General features: G+C 36.9%; 1 protein-coding gene across 1 annotated transcript in view; it reads left to right on the plus strand.

Moving 5' to 3' along the window:
• Positions 1 to 23074, plus strand: part of LOC131430331 (uncharacterized) — a 494804-nt gene that overhangs the window by 390287 nt on the left and 81443 nt on the right. Inside the window, exons 8-9 of the mRNA XM_058595215.1 lie at positions 2890 to 3101; positions 4011 to 4170. Coding sequence (XP_058451198.1) covers positions 2890 to 3101; positions 4011 to 4170 — 372 coding nt within the window. The remainder of the gene's footprint in view (positions 1 to 2889; positions 3102 to 4010; positions 4171 to 23074) is intronic.

Below are 23074 nucleotides of genomic sequence, written 5' to 3' on the forward strand. Positions count from 1 at the left end.
TTGAAAAATTCTAAAAAATTAGAAAGGTTTCTCATAATGGCTAAAATATTTCTGATATTTTTCAATATTTTTGCCAGGTTTTTTTTTAATTTAAACTAAATGAAAATCGAATGAATCACCCTAGCCCTACAAATACGGTAGTTAACGGGGTAAAATTTTGGGGAACCCATTTCCAATACTATCAAATTAATTTTTGTTTGAAGGCAGTTTTTATATACAAACCCGGCTATACCCTTTACTGGTAAATTTATCTAGTTGGCAAACCTTGACACACCAAAACCTCCGTTTACGTAAACTTTTTTTACGTTAACTCTTTTTACGTAACTCTTTTTACGATCAAAATCCCAAATAACGTAGCCTTTTTTACGAACCTGCTTCGTAAAAAGAGGTTTTTGTATATAAGGAAAAACATATCCGGCTCATTTACATTCCAATTTACATTGTATGGGTTTCCAAGGAATATCAATAAACCGGAAGTCGCCATCTTGGAATTCAGAACCACCTCAAACATCGTTTTCCAACATGTACTCATCAAACCCGTTTCGAAAATACCCATATTCCGATGTTTTATAAGGAATATCGGAGAACCGGAAGTCGCATCTTGGAAATTGATGCGACTTAGAACATCCTTTTCCTGCAAATACTAATAATTTTTGTTCCATAGTTATCCATTATATTGTACATAACAGATCGGCTGAAAAGTTCGTATCGTTTCTATGAGAGGGCGCCACTAGATTTAAATCCATACCATTTTCAGTTAGTACCAACCTTTAAAAAGACACGTGTATAAATTTGACAGCCGTCTGATTATTAGTTTGTGAGATATTGCATTTTGAGTGAAGCTTCTTTTGTTATTGTGAAAAAAATGGAAAAAAGGAATTTCGTGTGTTGATGAAACACTACTTTTTGATGAAAAAAAGTGCCGCCGATACTAAAAAAAATGGCTTGATGAGTGTTACCCAGACTCTGCACCGGGCGAAGCAACAATTCGTAAGTGGTTTGCAAAATTTTGTACTGGTCATATGAGCACCGAAGACGATGAACGCAGTGGACGTCCAAAAGAGGCTGTTACCGATGAAAACGTGAAAAAAATCCACAAAATGATTTTCAATGACCGTAAAGTGAAGTTGATCGAGATAGCTGACACCCTAAAGATATCAAAGGAACGTGTTGGACATATTATTCACGAATATTTGGATATGAGAAAGCTTTGTGCAAAATGGGTGCCGCGTGAGCTCACAATCGATCAAAAACAACAACAAATTGATGATTCTGAGCAGTGTTTGGAGCTGTTATATCGAAATAAAACTGATTTTTTTCGTCGATATATAACAATGGACGAAACATGGCTCCATCACTTCACTCCGGAGTCCAATCGACAGTCAGCTGAGTGAACTGCACGCGATGAACCGAACCCAAAGCGTGGAAAGACTCAACAATCGGCAGGTAAGGTTATGGCGTCTGTATTTTGGGATTCGCATGGTATAATTTTCATCGACTACCTTGAAAAGGGAAAAACCATCAACAGTGACTATTATATAGCGTTATTAGAGCGTTTGAAGGACGAAAATTCGAAAAAAAAACGGCCTCATTTGAAGAAGAAAAAAGTTTTGTTTCATCAAGACAATGCACCGTGTCACAAGTCGATGAAAACCATGCTTAAATTGAACGAATTGGGCTTCGAATTGCTCCCTCATCCACCGTATTCTCCAGATTTGGCCCCCAGTGACTTTTTCCTGTTCTCAGACCTCAAGAGAATGCTCGGTAGTAAAAAATTTAGAAGCAATGAAGAGGTTATCGCTGAAACTGAGGCCTATTTTGAGGCAAAGGACAAATCGTACTACAAAAAATGGTATCGAAAAGTTGGACGATCGCTATAATCGCAGTATCGCCTCTGATGGCAATTATGTTGAAATAATAAAAATTTTGGCAAAAAAATTTGTGTTTCTATTAAACGATACGAACTTTTCAGCCGAACTGTTATCCAATAATATACATATGTTAAATAGGGAAAACTTTTTTTGCGTTGAAAATTCCAAATAAAGTAAACATTTTTTACGTTGAAAATTCAAAATAACTTAAACTTTTTTTACGTCATAATTCGATTTACGAAGTCCCGATTATTACGTAAATGGAGGTTTGGGTGTAGTTAGTGGATATTTTAATCTACTAAAAGATACTAAGCAATTTAATCTAGATCCGACTTCCGCTTCCGAAATTATAGGGCGATGAGTATCAAAACATTCAAACTGTCATACAAAATGATGCAAAATCGGTACGCATCGGTACGTGCTGGCACGGAAGAAGAAAACGCCATCGCCTAGCACACAGCGTGCTTTGTTCAATTTTGTATACCGTGCAGGGTTGCCACATTTAAATTTAACAAATTGAAAAGGTTATGGTAGTTTATACCCAGAAAAAAATTGAAAAATAAATCTTGACAGAAACTTCTAGTGATGTTTTTGGAAATATAGAAAACATGTTTTTTTGTTTCGATTATAGAATTTTGAAACTTAAGTTAATTCGCCTCTTTGGGCCAGAAAAACTTTCTGTTCATGTGTGCGGGATTGGGAATCGAACCCAGGTGGGCTGCGTGAAAGGCATCGACTTACCCATCATGCTATACCCATTTCCACAGGTCCAGGATTCTGTAATTAAATTCTGGGCCTGGATTCTAAACTTGAATTCTAGACGAGACTCTGGATCTGGATTCTGGACCTGAACCCCGGCTTGAACGAATGAAACGTGAACATCGAATTAATTTTGATAAGGAACCCCATAGCGAAACAAGACATATTCTCGGAAAAAACAACAAAAAAATATTGCCTCATTACTATTATCAAACTATGCTAACGTGATTCCATTGTTTGTGTTTCTTTTCCGTTTCAGTGAAACGATCCCGCTAGCCCTGAAGGCGGACAGTGACGAGTGGCCGTTCCTGTTGCATGCCGAATTCACCCCCAAGGGTCAGTCGATAGTGCTGGTGCACACGTACGACATCTACTACAAACCGTCGGCCCGGGCCACCCAAACGTATCGGCTCACGAAAAGCGCCATCCCCGGTATCATCTACAATGGCGTGCCGGATTGGCTTTACGAGGGTAATTAAAAACACGGTGCACATACACACCGTGGGCATCCAGCCAAAAACCACGAACCACCGGGACACGACCGCCGACATGTGCTACGTAATAATACAACTCAATCCACGGTTCCGCTTCATTATGGCGGGGGCTCCAGGCAGTGATTAAGCCGATCTGGAATGGGACAATGTACATGTCTGCTTGATGAGTACATATTACAGATGCGATAAACTGTGACATTCTGGCAGCACTGCTGTACACGGGATGGGAAACTGTTTTCTTTTGCTTTTCATGGCTCAATTTATTTATAATTTTATCTGTTTGACGTGGGAAACAGGATTCATCCTCGTGGACATGAGACTTTTTTGCTGTCGTGTTTGTTAAGTTTCCGAACATAAAAAAACAAACCAAATTTTAAATTGGTTTTCTCGAACTTTTTAAAATAAACACAGTTTATTACGGTACAAGAGCTATTTCGAATTGCATCATAAAGTATCAGCTCTCGATTAAAAGCTGCGGTTTACGAACAAACATACCCCGACTAACTACCGTGAGTGTGAATCTCAACACTTATTCCGAAATACATAACCACATCCAATCCATTGCGGTCCGACCACACTACACTTAAAATGTTATTTCTCGCAAACCGGAGCGAAATGTCAATCCAAATCACCACAATTCCCCGTCCATTCTTATCTTGTTTACCAAGTTTTATTAAACGATCAATTAGATGAAACTTACCAGGGAAATTTCAATCATTTTTTAATTAATTTTCCGTTTCTCTCCCCTTTTGCTCTCTCTCTCTCTCTTCCAATAAACACGCGACAAAAATCCACCGGCCGCTGGCAACGGATCCCATCCCGGCGTTTCTGTTCGGAAACACAAACTCGCCCCGATCGCCTCGCACCCACGATGGCACCAACGCAGAGGAAATTCTGCAGAACAATAAAGCCATCTGGCTATCGAACGACGGCCACCTGATGCTGTACGGTACCTTCAACGACTCGATGGTGCAGGAGCAACAGTTTTCCTGGTACGGCATGGCCAACGGGGATATCAACCTTTATCCGGAGATTCGTTCGTTGAGGTAGGTTTATTTTCAGCAGCACACAATATATGCCTATACATAGGTATATGCAAGCCAGTTCCAACGGGAAAGCGAACTTTTGTTCCCTGCTAATGCACAACCTCCGAGTGAAAAAGATATACAGCCCTCGGTCGATAGCAAAAAGCCGGCCACCAGCAAGCAAAACTTAGGGGGAAAAAACTTTTCCCCGGTACAATTGAGCTTGCCGTACATGTAGGTCCTGCAGAGTTTTTTTTTCTTCCTTTCCGCCTCTGGCTGTCGAGCACAAACCGGACCGGGTATAACTATCGGTACACGTTAGAATGAGTGTCAAACACAGTTTGCGGAACTTTGCACGGGAACGAACCAGTTGGATGCATTTGAAGTGGAATATGCTGTAGTTATGTTACAAGTCCAACGAAGTGAGTTGCCATTGGACCGACGAAGTTTCCCAACCAGTATTGGCAGATTAAGCGATTGAATTGCATTGCAGTTTTGTTCTATTAAAGAAATATCGCGACTTTTGTACAAAATTGACGGTACACTAGAACCATGAATGACATTAATTTACGCGACTTTTTACGCGTTTTATTATTTACTAAACATTGCTTCAGTAAACGGAGTATTGTCGGAGTCATATAAAGCTTTTTGCCGACAAAAACTGGACGGATGGAATTTGGAAGCAAATAAATTGGATGTTATTTCAATCCAAGATACACTTTTCATTCATATAATTTAGCATTATCAGTCATCTTAAAACTAATCACAGTTACTTTATTAGGCTGCATGAAGAAACTACAAACTTTTGAGTTTACTTCAGCCACCGATTCAGCTGCTTTTGGCCAAGATTTTCGAAACTTTTCTGTAGTTAGGTTTTGCACGATGACCACTCGAATGAACTACCAATGAACTGCCGATGAATCAAGTTCACCTTTTGACAGCTATCAGTGGTTTGTTTTGATTTTCAGATGAAGATTCAAAGTTCGGAAATGACCAAAAAGTGTTTGTTGAAATCGTGTTCCTCGGTAAAAGGGACTAAAAAAATTGTTCTGTTTGCGTTTCCACTACCAAGCAGAAATTTCTTTAAGAATAGGTTAAATGAAAAAAGGAGAGAGAAGTGGATTGAAGCCCTCAGACTGAGTGCAGGTTTCCGTTCTCTCTGCCAGCGGGGGACAATCCGTGTGCGTATGCGGATAGTTTGTGATTTTGCTTGCTGTCAACTGCATCCATATCGCTAAATTTGATGATCCTTCGTTTCATGTAAGGCAGCGTGCAAAATTCGAAATCAAACGATGAACTTCCGATGAACTTATCCACTGTAAACAAACCACTGATAGCTGTCAAAATTAATTCATTTTGTTCATTTTTGTGAGGTTATGTCATGTTCGTGCAAAACCTAGTTGTAGCTTGTTGTTTATATTGAGAGAGCTCTCTCTTCACGAGAACCCTACGTCGCTCAATAGATCGCGACTCCATCGTTAATACGATTACCCTCGAAAATGAACAAAAACGAGGAAGTAACTTATAAATATACGCCAAGAGACGCAGCTCCATACAGAGTATATGTTAAGGTTATGAACAAATCACGACGCATCAACAAATTTTCAATTGGATCACTTCTACGAAAGGCGGATAAATATAGAAGCTATATAACCGATCTGAAATATCTCGGTAACAATAAAATTATAGTTTTCACTAATTGTTTTCAACGTGCAAATCTCTTGACATCGAAGCCAATACTGGAGTCACATGGTTATAAGGCATATATACCGCGACATGTGGTATGCATCACGGGAGCAATAGGAGGAATACCTACAGATTTAAGTAAAGAGGAAATAATCAGAGAAATTGAAAGTGGTTACCCAGTATTGGATGTCTACCGACTCAATCGATGGGTTACTGAAAAAATGAGAAGGCTCCTTCAACAAGAATAGGTATAACCTTTCGAACAAACGTGCTACCAGAAAGAGTGAAGCTCTTCGGTATACCAGCAAAGATACAACCTTATGTATGCAAACTAATCTTTCGCGAAAATTGTCACCGTTTTGGGCATAAAACAGGCAATTGCAAAGCAAAGAAGCGCTGTAATAAGTGTTCCAAAACACACGTGGATTGCCCAAACGATATAAAATGCTTCCATTGCCGAACCTCGGATCATTGCACTACAGACCCTAACTGTCCTTCGCGGCAAAAAGAACAAAGCATAAAGTTTATGATGGCAAGAAAAAACTTAACTTACGCCGCGCAGTGGTCCAAAACTGGAAAAAGACGGTCAAAAGTCTGTACTGACTTTCTCTGATTTTTAAGAGCTAACGTGTCTTCGAAGAAGTTTTACAAGATTATATTAGGCTTCTTTTGAAAGCGACACCTTAATTTTTGTTAAGGGGGTAGTACCAATTTCGAAAAAAAAAAATTTTTTCACAAAAAAATTTTTTTTTCTATCTCATTTTGAAGAAAAAAAACATTTGAAGTATTTTTGCTGAAGATATAAATAATGTAAAAAAATTATTTTTTTGTGATATATTTTAAAAACAGTTTTTTTTATTTATCTACGTAGAATCTCCCTCTATTACCTAAGTATCTACTAGGGTAACAGAGGTATTTTGGCCACTTCATATATTTTGGCCCGTTCAACAAAATAAATTCAAATGATTTGCATGTTAAAAAGCATCATTCGAACAACACTTTGTGATTTTTTCGTGGAAAAATATTGAGAAATAAGTCGGAGAAGAGGTAGTGTGTTTTTGCGGTGTCCACTGTATCTCAGCGCAGACTAATCAGAGATGAACAAATCAAAGCAGCATAGTTAGAGTAGAAGTTTTTCTAGACCCCAACGTTTCTGTTTGATTTTTTTTAATTTTTTTAATTGTTGGTGGTTGTTCAAAGTGAAAACTACGATTTTTCATGAAAAAATCCTCCATTTTGAAGATGTAAAATCTCCCCAAAGTAACAAACAACGGAAAAGAAAATGTTGGGGTCTGGTTTTTTATATGTAGAAAGTGTGTGCAAAATTTGAACAAAATTGATGCAGTAGTAGGTCATTCAAAAACTAGTAGTACTACTAGTTTTTGAATGACCTACTACTGCACCAATTTTGCTCAAAATTTGCATTTCGTGAAAAATCGTAGCTTTCACTTTGGACACGGACTTTCAAAACCTGCTTTCGAGAAAAACGCTTTTAAAGTTTTTTTGTCTATAAAATCAAAGGAAACAATCTAATATTTTGAAATCTAATCAAAGGAAGTAGGATCTAATATTTTCAAAAAAGTATTATTTTTCTTTTATAACTTGTTGTAAAGAAACATTTCAAGAATGTTTTGTCAAGTTTTTAAGTCAATCGAAGCAGAAGTTTTGGGTCTATGCGCCGAGTTCTTATTTATTCGCAGTATGAGATAAACGAAGATAAAGGCCCATAACTTACTGATTTTTGTTCCGATAGGCATGAAAATTTCACAGAATATTCTTAAAATATTTTACTATAAGAAAATACAAAGAAAAAAATAAATGATTTTTCAACAGTGTTAGACCCTACCCGCCCCTTAAGATTGAACTGAAGGTTTGTTTTGAGCGTCGTTTTTTGCGCCTATTTTCTTACTCCGTTTTTCTTTCATATGCATGATCGAAATCATTGATGCACAAAGAACAATGCTATGCGAACTAACTTGTCTGCGAATTATTATTATGTCACATTTGAGAATATCTGCAAAAGTGTCATCCCTGAATGTACCTTAGCCTACTGAGTGAGAGGTAAGATTTCTTATTGACAATGGCTCATTCAATCTGTTAAAGAAGGGTAGATACACATTTGGAAGAACGAACAAAAGCTCATCCACACATTTCTTCTCATTTATAACTTTATAATTCAAGAGCCGAAGATCCGTTCAGCTCGGAGCTTGATTTCACCTTAGCAGCAGGGATGCCAGGTTATTTTTTCAAAAATCTGTGATCAAGCCAAAAACCTGTCTGTGCACGTTTCTCCGTTTCCATAATAGCTGATCGGAATCATTTTGGTAAGCAAACAAAAGGTCTCACTATTTTCTACCGCTCTGTAATTTTTGATTTTATATTTTCCTATAAGTATTGTAAAAGTTTGCTGCATTAATTTACATATTTCGCTTCGGTACAAGATTTTCTAGGTAAAAATAGGTAAAATGATGTATAACTTTTCCAGAAAAGAATAAACCTATGCATTACCTTCTACAAAATTATGGGATTTTATATTTTCTACAACTATTCCAAACAAAGTAAGGATTAAAAAAAATCTGAAAAAAGTTATGATTAGAAAACTAGTTTTAAGGGGGTTGTCATAATTTAATAACTAAAACTAACTTTGAAAAGGCATAAAAAAAGTTCCATCGAGATCCACTTTGATTTTTTTAATAGTATTGGGCATATCTTTTCCTATAAATTTTGTAAAAATCAGCTGCATAAAGTTGCATATTTCGATTCGGTGTAAGGTTTTATGATAGGTAAAAAAAAAAGGTAATATACTACTTATAATGATAATATTCTACTTTCAACAAAAAATATGGGATTTTTTATTTTCTTCAATTATTCCAAAGAAAGTATACATAAAAAATAACTCGAAACAAGTTATAAATAAAAAACTGATTTTAACCCTCAGGGTACGGACTATAAAAAAGTTACGTTCAGTACGGACAGGGTTAGCCTAACCCGGCGACTTTGATTGGGTGTATATCGAGCTGTACTTTGTCAATTTGAATAATTTTTTTTTTATTTTGTGTGAAATTGTCTCAAAAATATAATAGAGTTGTCAGATTAATCATTTAACTGATTGAAAAAAAATTGTAATGAAAAATGTGAACGGGTCTTGAATTTTTTTTGTAAAAAACGTTTTTTTTTCAAAATGCTGTAACTTTTTGAAAAAAAAAATATTAACATTGTATAACTCGCATTTGAAAGGTAAAAAGTAGTTCTTACAAATGTCCATAACGGTTTTTTGATTTATTCCAAAAACTATATTTTTTTTGAAAAATGAAAATACGCGTTTTTTCGAGTTAGCGAAAAAACGTTATTTCGTTGATTTATGATGATAAAGGTTAAAATTATTTACTTTGAGCGTAAAAAAATTGTTTCTCAGATATTGTTGAGTAGTATCATATAAATAAATACCAAACATAATTGTTAAAGGCGAATATTTATTATTAAAAAGTTACAAAAGTCATGTTACATAATATTGCCGCACTCGCAGCACAGTTTCGCTACGTGCTCTTTACACATCGCCTTATGACATCTAAGGCACTTATAATACGTTTTTCGGTCAAAGGAACTTGGACATAAGTTACATCTGCTTCTTCTTCGCCTGACAATGGCTCTCCTTCAGATTCTGCGTCTGTTTCAGAATCGTGAGAACTTTCCTCTTCCGCACCTACGGCGTCGTCGGTGTCACTGTCATTCTCTGTAACGCTGTCCTCCTCGTTTTCCTTGTACAACTCCTCCAAAGCAGCAACGCTTCGAGTGATTCGACGCGTTGCCATGTTTTTAATGCGTGTTCTTTAACAAAAAATTACAAGAAACAAAATTTAATGAGTTATAATTCACTACGAACAGCAAAGATTTCGATATAAGACGTACGTTCAAGTGATTCAGATCTACTACAATACTTCGCTCACACCATGTACAACGCGTTATTTTGAGGTTAGAATCTACAAAATTAAGTAAAGAGTATGTATTCTTACTTACCTTTTTATTCCTCTGCGGCAAACAGACGAAAATTAAAACTTAATTTTTTTGAAATTTTGGATTTTGTAACGTTCGATACGGACTGGGTGTACCACACCCGAGCACAATGTTTATATGTGTCTAGCTCGGACACAAAGCGGAGACTGACTATGCCGCTTGGGCCTCTAATAGTGTGTACCTATAAGTTTTTTCCCCTCCTGGTCCGGACCCCCCTCGCCGACTTCTCTTCGTATGGCGCTTCTTTCAAATTTCGCTCGGGTTACGGTAACCCAGTCCGTACCCTGAGGGTTAAGGGGGTTGCCATAAAAACGCTTCGTATATCCGAAACGGTGCGACCTAGACTTTTGGTATATCTGATAAAGTAAATTATTTTCAATAGTTCTAAAACTTTGTAGAAGAAAAATAATTTCTATCTCTTCAGAAAAAAAGTTATGGTTATATTTTTTGTCAAAGTAGGCCATGAACAATTAGGGATAGAATCAAATTACGCGGTATATATTTGTAAATAATTTCTTAAATGCAACTATATGCATTAAAATAACGGTTTTCAGCTACTGATTCATGTCCACGTTTTTATTGATTCGAACCACTGTGCGCCGAAGCGAAAGAGTTGATGTACCCGATTGCAACCCGCAGTATTGACGATGTACTGGCAAGTGTCGAAAAATATCCCACAATTCAGGATAGTTTCGCGACAGTGACACAGCAAGGAAAGCAAGACAAACGACAGGGAGGGGATCGAACATCTAGTAAAAAAGATCCACACAATCAAAATAATGGCAAACCGACAGGTGCCAAAAGGAAAAAAATCCGATGAAACCCTTCAGAACCAACAGACGGTAAACGGTGTAGCGCTAAATAATCCCTACACAACGACAGAACAGGAAAAAGGAAATCAATTCCTCAAATAATAAATAAAATATCAACAAAAGCAACAGCGTTAACTTCAGCTAAAAGGGTATTGAATAAACCCGCTATTATCAATGACACCTTTTAATAGAAGGTGCCTACTGTAAATTTAAAGCCGATACGCACAACAAAACAATTTTATGACAAACATTCATGGTTCTATAATAAAAAAATTAGAGGGTTGTATTCAAGACACGACCGAGCACAATAACATTAAAAATGAAACGTTTCTAGGGTCTTCATAATAAATACAAAAATAAAGATGATAATGATGATTATACACTAAACTTCACTACACTTTAAAGTTACTTGAAAGCTCAATTTTAGATACAAACAACCTAAAGATTTAAACCTGAACAAATGAAACTATTTTATTTTATGACGATAATTTTCGAGAAACGTGCAAACTTATTAATTTGATTTGATTTATTTAGTTTATTTACCCCCAGTTTTAACCTAATAATGGTCGTTCACTGGGTGGACTTATTGATTTTATAAGCAATTAATCGATCCAAGAGAATGTTGCGCCAGTAATCTCAGTAATGGTGTAATTTTATTAATCCTTCAAAATCGTCGATAATCTTCGGAAAGTGTCGGTAAATAATATGGCAACAATACGAGGAAGAAAACATGTGAAACAGTCCGCATAAAATATTTAGTTACTTACATTGATTTTCGCTTTGGCATATTAGGAATATACGGAATGGATACGCAACAAAATTCCGAAATTTTGTTCATATTGTAACTTGATGTTATTAAAACATGAATAAACATTGTCATAGTTACAACGCGTGTAGGCATCAGACGCTTATTGTTATGAAGCAAATAATAATTGAACTGAAACTGGTGGTTAACCAAATTCTACGAGGGTTACTATTCAAACGATACATGTAAAATCGCAGGTAAACTTACCTTTAGTTTATCTCTGATACTATATGATATTGCATCTAATTGTACTGTATATGTGAGCCTGTGGAACTCATTTATACTACCAAACCGAGGAGGCCGCTTTTAGATAAGTTTCTGAATTTAATTTTGAATCTTTTGAAGCGTTTAATTCCTGTCGGGACAACAACTTGTTCAGTCACATTGTCACGTTTTGTTCGTATGGGAATGAAGATTTAAGTATGCAAACCGAAATGGATTACAAATTAAAACATTTTTAAGCTTACAATATTGAAGCTTTGGAATCATTTAAATTAGGAAAATCCATTAACAAATCATCGAGGAACAAGCGCTGCAAATTAGATCCGGAAAATCTATCGCCGATAATTCTAAATTGGCCTGATAGTTACCAGAGAACCAAAATAAAATACTCAATTCAAACCAATTTTTCAATGGTATGCAATTGAAATATTCAACTGACGTTATCTCATAAGTTTAAGTTAAAGTTTCCGAATCGGTTAGTAGTTGAATTAAATAAATCCATCAACAAATGACTGAGTTATAAGCGTTCAAAATTATGACAGAAAAATGTTACACGATTAGTTTTGCATGTTTTAAATTGACAACCAGCCTCGGGAAGCGTAGTGTAAGGCATTTTTAATGGAAAAATCGACCAAAAATTTGCTAAATACATAGGATATTTCAAAAGAATCGGTAACCACGCTAATACGGTTCTTCAATAGCTAGATGATATATAAGAAACTCAAGCGAACACGGTGTTTCACAGACAACAGGAAATTTCACCAACACAAAATGCAAAAGCGACAATCCAGCAAGTGAACGCATATACAATCCAGTCATCAGCTCACTGGACAAGCTACTTGTTTCATTCACAGTCAAACATCAACTAGGCAAAGAAATATTGTGCAGCCTATATTTATAGATTTCTCTTCATACTAGGCATAACGATACGGTGTTTTTTATGCATGACGCAAAGCCTCCTATGCCGAACAAAAAGTTGACGTCATTTTGTACAACAGGGATTGGTGGATGAAAACATAGGTCGATTCCAACCATTTTTTCAATAGTACGCTATTGAAATACTGAAACGACGTCGTCATACATGTTTAAGTTAAAAGTTTCCGAATCGATTGGTTTTTAAATTATAACAATCCATCAACAAATGACCGAGTTATTAGCGTTCAAAATTATGACACAAAAAGGTTACGCGACTATTTTTGAAACTTTTAATTGACACCCGGCCCCATATAGTGAAGAGTAAGGCATTTTTAATGCCAAAAACTAAACAACGAGCACATAAGACTGCTGAAAATTGTGAAATTTGAAACGAACCCGAAAATAGGGAGCATGTAATACTGCACAGATAGACTCGAAATGCACAGAAACAACAGGGCTTTATAGTCTTAGCAACTCAGCCCTTTACAAAGAGCTCAAGACTTCAAAAGTCAGCTCACCAGAGAAAAGAAGAAGAAGAAGAAGAATACATAGACGTGAATTACACCGGCAGTTATTTTGAAGAAATGTTCTGCTGGAATAACATCACCACTTTATCGTTTATTTAGAACCTCGTTAACTACAGCAGTGTTTCCGGTTTTATGGAAAGCTTCGTTTATGTATCCGGTTTACAAGAAAAGCGACAAAAGCGATATGAACAACTACCGCGGTATCACTTCTCTTATGTCGTTTTCGTTTTTAAATTGCACTACACTGGTGTAGCGAAAGCTGCACTGAAACCGTTCGTTTTTGCCAATTGCACTACACCAGTGCTACACTTTTTCTGCACCGATACCACTGGTGTAGCACTCATCAAAAGTTTGGTGTAGCTCTGTGCGATTCCACGTTTATTGTAGTCAATGGTTACTGTTTATGTTTTCGTCATTTTTGTTCGTTTATTCATGCCTCAGTGTAGCACTGCACCGGTGTAGTGCAAATTAAAAACGAAAACGCCATTAGTGCAACTCCTAAATTGTTCGAAAAAGTAATTCTGACTCAAATTTTTAACCATTGCAAGCAGTACATTGGTGATACTCAACACGGGTTTATGCTGAAGCGTTCAACCTTGTATCTTTTACATCTTACCTAACAAACGCAATGTTTGACGGGTTGCAGACGGACGATATTTATACAGATCTCTCTTCCGCTTTCGATAAAATCAATCATGACATCACAATTGCAAAAATAAATCGACTCGGCTTTGGTGCAAACGTCATTCAGTGGATACAATCATATCTCAGCAATCGACGTCTTACTATCAAAATTGATGATTGTGTTTCCGAAGAATTTGTCGCAATGTCTGGAATTCCACAGGGGAATCATCTTTACTTCAATGATGTAAATCTTTCTCTGGATGGACCACGAGTTTCTTTCGCTGATGACCACAAGATCTATCATACCATTCCACTATGGTCCGAAACGGGAAATTAGCGTGACAAAAATATTTTCACTATTAAATATTAGTTTTTTGTAGTTGGTGTCTTCACAAAAGTTGTTTGTAATCAAATGGCGCTCCTTTTGATGAAAAAAGTTACTAGGGTGGTCACCATTCAGATTGAAATCTGAAATCTAACTTTCTTAATTGAACTTAAAAATGATTTTGTTGTAATATAAAGTTGTAGGAAATTTTATTTTGAGCAACTTTGCTGAAAAAAGCACCTCTAGCTTTCCATTCGATCGAGTTACATCAATTTTACCGAGTAAAAGTAGGGTGGCTCCTGAAAAATCACTTTTTTGTTCTAATTTTTTTGTGAAATGTTCTACGGAAAAGTTGTCTTCAAAAGAGTTGTTGAACTAATCATTGCGCACAATTTTGCTCAACCAAGCTTTTTTATATGAGCTACCAGTAAAAAGTTATGATTGTTTTTTCATCGAAAACTAGTCAAGCTTCAAATATCTATATTCATTAGATGCCAGATCGTTAAAAATGTATCCTATGCGGTTTCTGAAAGCTCATAATGTAAGTTAAAATTCAAGAGAAAATTGGAAAGGTGTTATTTTTTTAACTTATTTAAGTTAGTTTTAAAAATACCTTCAAAAAACTCAAAAAACATTACATAACTCTTAAACACCTTAACGTATCAACATACTTCCTTCAGCAAAATAATAGTATTAAATTAGTTCTACAAGTGTTCCATACATTGTCCTTTCGAAAAATCAAGTCAAGTCAAGTCATTTTATTTTCAATCATGAATTAAAAAAAAATTGTTTTGGTAAGAACTAACATAACCTTTTCAATTTGTAAACAGTTATGTCAAGTTAATAAGATTTTTTCTCTGTTTTGCATCGTCGCACTAAATGATTGAACACAGTTTACCCTATGGATCTGGAACCGGAAGTCGAAACCGGATGAAATTAAACAGCAACCTATGATACTGTAGGAACTTTTATTTAAGCTTAACCTTTATTTCAACTGTTTTTTCACCCCTGAATAGGTAGTTTTGTCGGGGGATTTTGTTTTAGTATTTTTCCCCAGCTTAAATTATCGAAAAAAAAATCTTGCAATTGAAGGTTTGTGGCAATCGATCAGATCATCTCTGAAAAAATTGAGTCTCGTTTTAAAGTTTTTGACCACATCACACACTTGTTGTAGATTGCTAGTAAATTTTGGCCGTATCCGACTTCTAGTTTCGAACACTTTAGCTAGCACGAGCTTTATTGGCGAATATGATAAATTTGTTTTTTATTAGAAAAAACACGGGGTACTGAAAATAGCGTATAATGAATGACTGTAGAGACAAACTATTATTCTGCTAGGAAATTTTTTTTTTCGTGGTGCTCGAATATCCATCAGCTGAAAAAATCGTCTTCTATACGATTTGTTTTTAGTCTTCGTCAACCCCTTAACGCTCATGGTGAAATATATTTCCCTTTTATAAAAATCGTGTGCTGAAGAAGTACATGAAATGGTTTCGTAGAATACCATAACTAACTATTTATATAGCTAAAATATTGTGTTGTACTGACATATTTCGTCTTGGACACTTTATGGTCGTGAAAAGGTGATAGTAGTATCTAACTGGGAAAACAGATTGGAAAACTAAAATATGAACACAATGCTGTAATGAAAACTGCGAAAATGTTACCGCAGAGCAGAGATGCCAGATCTGCAGATTTGTCTGTAAATCTGCAGATTTCGTAGACATTTTATATAGTGCAGACTTTCGCAGACTTTTGAAAATCGAGTTTTTCGCAGACTTTTGAAAATCGAGTTTTTCGCAGACTTTCGTCAAAATTTGCAGACGTTTTAAATAGACGCGACCTTTTTTTTTTGCTCGCCCAGTCACAGTTCCGCGTATCATACTTTATAGAGAAATTGCAGCCAGTAAGACAAACTTGCTGACTGCAAATTTTGTTTTTTTTTTCATAAATACGTTTATTTCTTAAGGCAGTTTACATAAGTTTTTCTTCGCCGTAGCATCACTTTTACATAATATTCTTATCCTAATTTAATTCTAACATAGTCACAACGTTTTGCATTTATTAAAACATATTCTCTTATTACTTAAATATCATCTTAGGTAACTCGTCATTAATTATGAAATCTACTCGGAAATATTATTTGAACCAAACGATTAACTTCTATAAATTATAAAATAAGCTGTTATTTTCAGACATTTTGTTAATAATTTCATAAACTGTTTCGAGTTTGTTTGTATCATTACATTATTTTTATTCTAATTTAGCTATTGGTTGAACTCATGGACGCAGCTGGGATCAGAACTAAGTCTTGAAAGGGGCCTTTATTAAATTGAAACTCCAGTTTTCTTTATGAAATGATAAATAAGTTTCATGTATGAAAGGTCACGACAAGCAAGAATGTCTCGAACTGGGACATTGGATAGTCTACCTTGGGTACGCAAAGAATTTATTAGTTGAGATCTGACATCACGATACTCCACGCATGTCCAAACGACATGATCAATATCCCGATAACCTTCTCCGCAAGCACAATGATTAGTCTCGGAGAGCCCAATTCGAAGGAGATGTGCATCTAACGTGTAGTGATTGGACATGAGTCTGGACATCACACGAATGAAATCTCTACTCACATCCAGTCCCCTGAACCATGCCTTTGTCGATATTTTCGGAATAATTGAGTGCATCCACCGACCCAGATCATCTTTATCCCAAGAAGCTTGCCAGCTGGCAAATGTTCTTTGGCGAGACGAGCTATAGAATTCGTTGAAAGCAATTGGTTTCTCATAAATTTCACCCTCAATAGCACCACGTTTGGCTAAAATATCGGCTCTTTCATTGCCAGGAATGGAGCAATGAGCCGGGACCCAGACTATAGTGATTAGATAATTATTGTTCAATATGTCGTTCAGGCACTGTTTTATTTTGCCTAGGAAAAACGGTTCAGTCTTGCCAGTCATGTTTGAGCGAATGGCTTCAATTGCACTCAGACTATCTGTGAAGAGGAAATAATGGTTTGGAATTAATGTGACGATTACACTCAAACTATAATGAACTGCTGCTAGCTCTGCTATATAAACAGATGCAGGTTCTTGAAGCCTAAATGAGGCCGAAACATTATTGTTGAACATACCAAACCCTGTCGCTTCTTCAATTCGCGATCCGTCCGTGTAAAACATTTTCTCAGAGTCAATATGCCTGAACTTACTTGAAAATATTTTTGGGATTTCCGTCGAACGTAGATGATCCGGGATTCCACGCACTTCGCGCTGCATGGATGTATCGAAAAATAAAGTTGAGTCAGGGACATTTAGGAGGCTGACACGGATAGAAATATATCTTGAAGGGTTGATTTCCTGTGACATATGGTTAAAATATACTGTCATGAATTTTGTTTGAGATCGAAGCTCGACTAGTCGTTCGAAATTATTAATTACCATGGGATTCAGCACCTCACATCTTATTAGCAGGCGTGATGAAAGCTCCCAAAATCGATCTTTTAATGGAAGAATTCCCGCCAGAACTTCAAGACTCATTGTATGTGTCGAATGCATGCACCCTAAAGCAATTCGCAAACAACGATACTGAATTCGCTCCAGTTTGATAATATGAGAGTTTGCAGCGGAACGAAAGCAAACGCATCCATATTCCATCACTGAAAGTATCGTTGTCTGATACAATTTTATTAGATCTTCCGGATGAGCACCCCACCAAGATCCTGTTATTGTTCGAAGAAAATTTACTCTTTGTTGGCATTTTGTTATCAGAAACCTAATGTGTCCTCCCCACGTGCATTTGGAATCGAACCACACCCCGAGGTATTTAAAAGTTAAAACCTGTTGGATCATTCTTCCCATCATATGGAGCTGAAGCTGCGCGGGATCATGCTTTCTTGAAAAGACGACTAACTCTGTTTTCTCCGCAGAGAATTCGATACCAAGATGAACAGCCCAATCGGACAAGTTATCTAAGGTATCTTGCAATGGTTTATGCAGATCAATAGCTTTGGGTCCAGTAACTGAAACCACGCCATCATCTGCCAATTGTCTTAGTGTACATGGGGTTACTAGACAGCTGTCAATGTCATTTACGTAAAAATTATAGAGGAGCGGACTGAGGCATGAGCCTTGCGGGAGACCCATGTAACTATTTCTGAGTGTTGCCAAATCGCCATGTGAAAAATGCATGTGTTTCTCTGACAAAAGGTTGTGCAAATAATTATTTATAACCGCTGGGAGTCCATTTTGGTGAAGCTTGTCTGAAAGAACATCAATGGAAACTGAATCAAATGCTCCTTTAATGTCTAAAAATACAGATGCCATTTGTTGCTTTTGAGCGAAGGCAATTTGGATGTCAGACGAAAGTAATGCAAGGCAATCATTCGTCCCTTTATTTCTACGGAAGCCAAACTGAGTATCTGACAACAAACCGTTCGTCTCGACCCAAGTGTCGAGACGTCGTAGAATAATTTTTTCGAACAATTTTCTGATGCAGGACAACATCGCAATGGGTCTATATGAGTTGTGATTGGAAGCTGGTTTCCCCGGTTTTTGAATGGCGATAACTTTCACTTGTCTCCAGTCAGGTGGAACAATATTTTGCTCAAGAAACTTGTTGAACAATTCCAACAAACGTCTTTTTGCGAGGTTGGGCAGATTCTTCACCAAGTTGAATTTAATTCTGTCCAACCCTGGAGCGTTATTGTTACAAGACAAGAGTGCTATAGAAAATTCCATCATTGAAAATGGGTTATTAATAAAACCATTATTTGGAGGAGATTCCCGTATAATGCTCTGCGTAGGAACAGAATCTGGGCAAACTTTCCTAGCAAAGTCAGATATCCATCGGTTCGAGTATTCATCACTCTCATTGCCCACGGTACGGTTCCTCATTCGTCTGGCCGTGTTCCAAAGAGTGCTCATTGAGGTATCTCTTGACAAACCTTCGACAAAATGTCTCCAATAGCTACATTTTTTGGCTCGAAGTATGCTCTTGTACTTGGTTTCTAAAACCATAAGTTTTTCAAAATTCTGAGGAGTTCCTCCTCCCCGTTTTAGAAACGTCTTGCAAGCATTTTGTTTTGCGAGTTTAGCCTCTGAGCACTCTTTGTCCCACCAGGGGTTGGGAGGCCTTCTGTTAGTCGTTGGCCCAGGAAAGCGTTTAGTTTGGGATTGTTCTGCTGCCTCCAGAATCGAACAAATGAGGAAGTCATATTCTTCAAGTGGAGGGAGCTCTTCCATTGAATTCAAAATACTAGAGATACTACTTTGGTATTTAATCCAGTCGATATTTTTTGTCAAATCATATGGAATACTAGCGGAAGTAGCAATGCAATTGCTACTGCTAATTGAGATGATGATTGGTAAATGATCGCTACCGTGTAAATCAGGCAGTATTTTCCAGGTGCAATCTAGTCGAATTGATGTTGAGCAAAGAGATAGATCTAATGCACTTGGGCGTGCCGGAGGTCTTGGGATCCGTGTCATGCTACCCATATTTAATACCGTCATGCTAAAATTGTCACAAATGTTTTGTATTAAAGATGATCTGCTATCATTGTAAACGGAACCCCACATAATACCGTGCGAATTTAAATCCCCCAGAATCAATCGTGGTGCAGGAAGGGCTTCAACCATTTCATTAAGCTGTCGCTGTCCAACTTGTGCTTTTGGAGGAATATAAACCGAAGCTATGCAAATATCTTTGCCTTTAATGTTTATTTGGCAAGCAACAACTTCTATACTAGAAGTTGAAGGGATGTTTAATCTATAAAAGGAACAGCATTTCTTAATTCCCAAAAGCACTCCACCATACGGAGAGTCTCTATCGAGACGTATAATGTTAAAATCATTAAAATTTAAAGCTATGTTTGAAGTAAGCCATGTTTCGCATAAAGCAAATACATCACATTTTTGACTATGCAATAATATTTTAAATGAATCAAGTTTTGGCATGATGCTTCGACAATTCCACTGCAGGACAGTGATTGTATCATTTGCGACGGGTGATAAATTATCCATCAAAAGATACAAAACCTGAGACAATTGGCCATTGAGCTGATAACTGCTTCAAAAAGGTTCTAGCTATTGGAAGGAATGCCATTATGAGGGTCTTTAAGGGTTCAGATATATTGAATGCTGAGAAAATCCATTCAACAATTTCCGAAAACTTCAGTAATCCTGTTGGTGGCTGTGAAATGGAGCCCACTGGATTATTATCTTTTTCTGTACTAGATCCTGGATTGGTTTGTGAATTTGACAAACCAGGAGGCACAGTCTTTGGTTTTGACTTTTTTTGTTTAACACGGGGATCTTTTTTTGAAGATGAAATTTTAGGTGTCTTTTTTGGTAATTTGGAGGAAGACTTCTTTCTCTTAACTGACCCTTGGGTAGTGATAAACGAATTACCTTCACTATTTTCGTCAGAGTCAGAGTCCTCTGGTTCCTCTAGATTTGAAAACCCGTTTTCGGTTTCCAAAGGGGGGACATCAATGACCGTTTTAAGCATTTCTGCATATGTGCGCTTAGACCGTGCTTTTAAAGAAAGCTTAATTTTGTCTTTGTGCACTTTAAATGCAGTGCATACTGAAATATCATCATGAGGACTATTCCCACAATAAATACATTTTTCAATTTCCTTGTTGCAATCATTATCTTTATGAGGCCCTTCACACTTAATACATTTTGGTTTATTACTACAGTAAGTAGCTGTGTGGCCGAATTTTTTGCAGTTCGTACAATTCATTACATTTGGAACAAAAAGCCGAACAGGGAGGCGAATTTTATCGACATAGACATGGGACGGCAACGCAGACCCGGCAAATGTCACTCGAAACGAGTCTGATGGGCGATAAACTTTTTTTTCCTCTTCATGAACTACTGAGTACAGTTGTTTGCACTCCAGTATTTTCACACCCTCAAGCATAGAGTTCTTGAAACGACCAACACCATGCTTGAGTAAATCATCTACCGAAAGACTCGCTTCGGTAACAACACCGTCAATTTCGACATCTTTGGAGGGTATGTAAACTTTATACTCTTTAATGAAATGTTCCGAAGAGACAATATCATTCGCGTGTTTCAAATTATTTACCACAACACGAATTTTATCGTTATTTACTTTTATGATCTCTTTGATTGAAGAGTATCGTGATGTCAAACCTTTAGAAATTTGGTAAATGTTTAATGGCTTTGATATACGTCTAAAAAAGACTATCCAAGGCCCAGAAGAGCTCTCCTGATATTTTTTCGTTCGTGGGGGTATAGGATTCATGCTAGGATTTACGTCCATGGATTCATCCATCACATTAAAATTTTTAATCAAACTTTAAAATAAAAAATGAAACCAACACTACACAGTACTCAATCAAAAGGAAAAGAAAAAACTTCTACCTTGAAATTGTTGTCTATCTCCGTTGCACTGCCGTGTAGATCCTCGTTGCTCTAGATGTTCTTGTTGGATGCTGATTGTTGGATGTGATGCTACTGCTACCTGACATCCAGCACCACTCGATTTCCGATTTGCTTTCGTCTTCGCCAGCTGTAACCAGCGCAGGTCACCGGTGTATACCTGCGTGTTGTATGGCAGTGGAAAGACCGAGTTGTCTTGTCTCCCTCTTCCTAGTGCTCCGCACCGATATGCTTCTGCACCGAAGTGCCTTCGCACCGGTGTGCCTTTGCACTCTCCTGCTTCTATGTTCCTTTGCACTCTTCCTCTTCGATGTGCCTTTGCACTCTCCTGCTCAGCACTTGTGGCTGTATATTGCGGCCTGGGTAGAGTTTGGGAAACGCCCTTTGTTGTTTCCTTCACCAGCTTGGCCCAGCACTAGGGCTCTCTTATGCAGCACGACTATACGTTTTAACGGCTGCTGCCAACAGGTCTCTACCTGTAGTTCAACCGTTGTCGTATTTAACGCGTGTAAACTAACCAGCGTTATTAAACTGTACGCTTCTATACACAACCTTCTCGGTTGAACGGCTATTACTGAATGCGCAAATTTTGTTTTCACTTACAGTCCCATAAACAAACAAATACTACTGTGGGCAAAAAATAGTAAGACTTTGTTCATAATTTCAAAATTCTTTATTTATTCATCAAAATCTATTTCATTCCCCTCAAAGTAACATGCCGATTGCACTTTTAACACTCCTAATACCAAGCCTAAAAAAGTTACGCGGAGCACCAAGCCTAAAAAAAAGTTGGAACGGTAACTTTGAGCTATCATAGCTCAGTTGTTACTTGACCAATTTCGATAAATTTTACACCCTCGAATTTTGTGAAGTTTGTAGATTATTTTAAGTATGTCACTATTGACGATCACTAAGGAAAAACTAATAGAAATCTCATTTTGCCCGTTCCAAGTTTTTTTTTCAAGCTCGAAATATCCCCTATCTGAATTCATGCGGAACCTGCATCGCGAATAGGATAATGAGAACTTCAACTCCACCGAGTCATAACTTTGAGTAGACAACCCTATTTTTCGTTTTTTTCATTGTATTTTATTTCTGGAAGTAATACCTTTCCAACAAATTTCGAAGATCAGTTGACTAACAACAAAGTTATGACTCGGTGAAGTTGAAGTGTTCAATATTTTCTATGCGACGTTTATGCCAAAGGAAAGAAAATTGGAAAGCGGATAGGGCATATTGGGCGCGTGAAAAAAACCTGGAACGGGAAAAATCAAATTTTCATTGGTTTTTCTTTACCAATCGTTCGCAGCAAAGTTTTTGAATCAATCTACGAACTTCACAAAATTCGAGGGTGTAAAATTTATTGAGATTCGTTCAAAAACAGCTGAGCTATGACAGCTCGAAGTTACCGTTCCAACTTTTTTTCAGTGTATTTGGAGTGTTAATACTTCAGAAAGACAGATGTATACTAAACACTAATGAATATTTTCACATGACACTTGGCACAGATGTCACTGACAGTCATACCAACCTAGAAAAAATAATTTTAACGAACAAGGTTTCACGCGAAATAAAATTCAAAAGTC

Source organism: Malaya genurostris, chromosome 2 (genome assembly GCF_030247185.1).
Source record: "Malaya genurostris strain Urasoe2022 chromosome 2, Malgen_1.1, whole genome shotgun sequence".
NCBI lineage: Eukaryota > Metazoa > Arthropoda > Insecta > Diptera > Culicidae > Malaya > Malaya genurostris.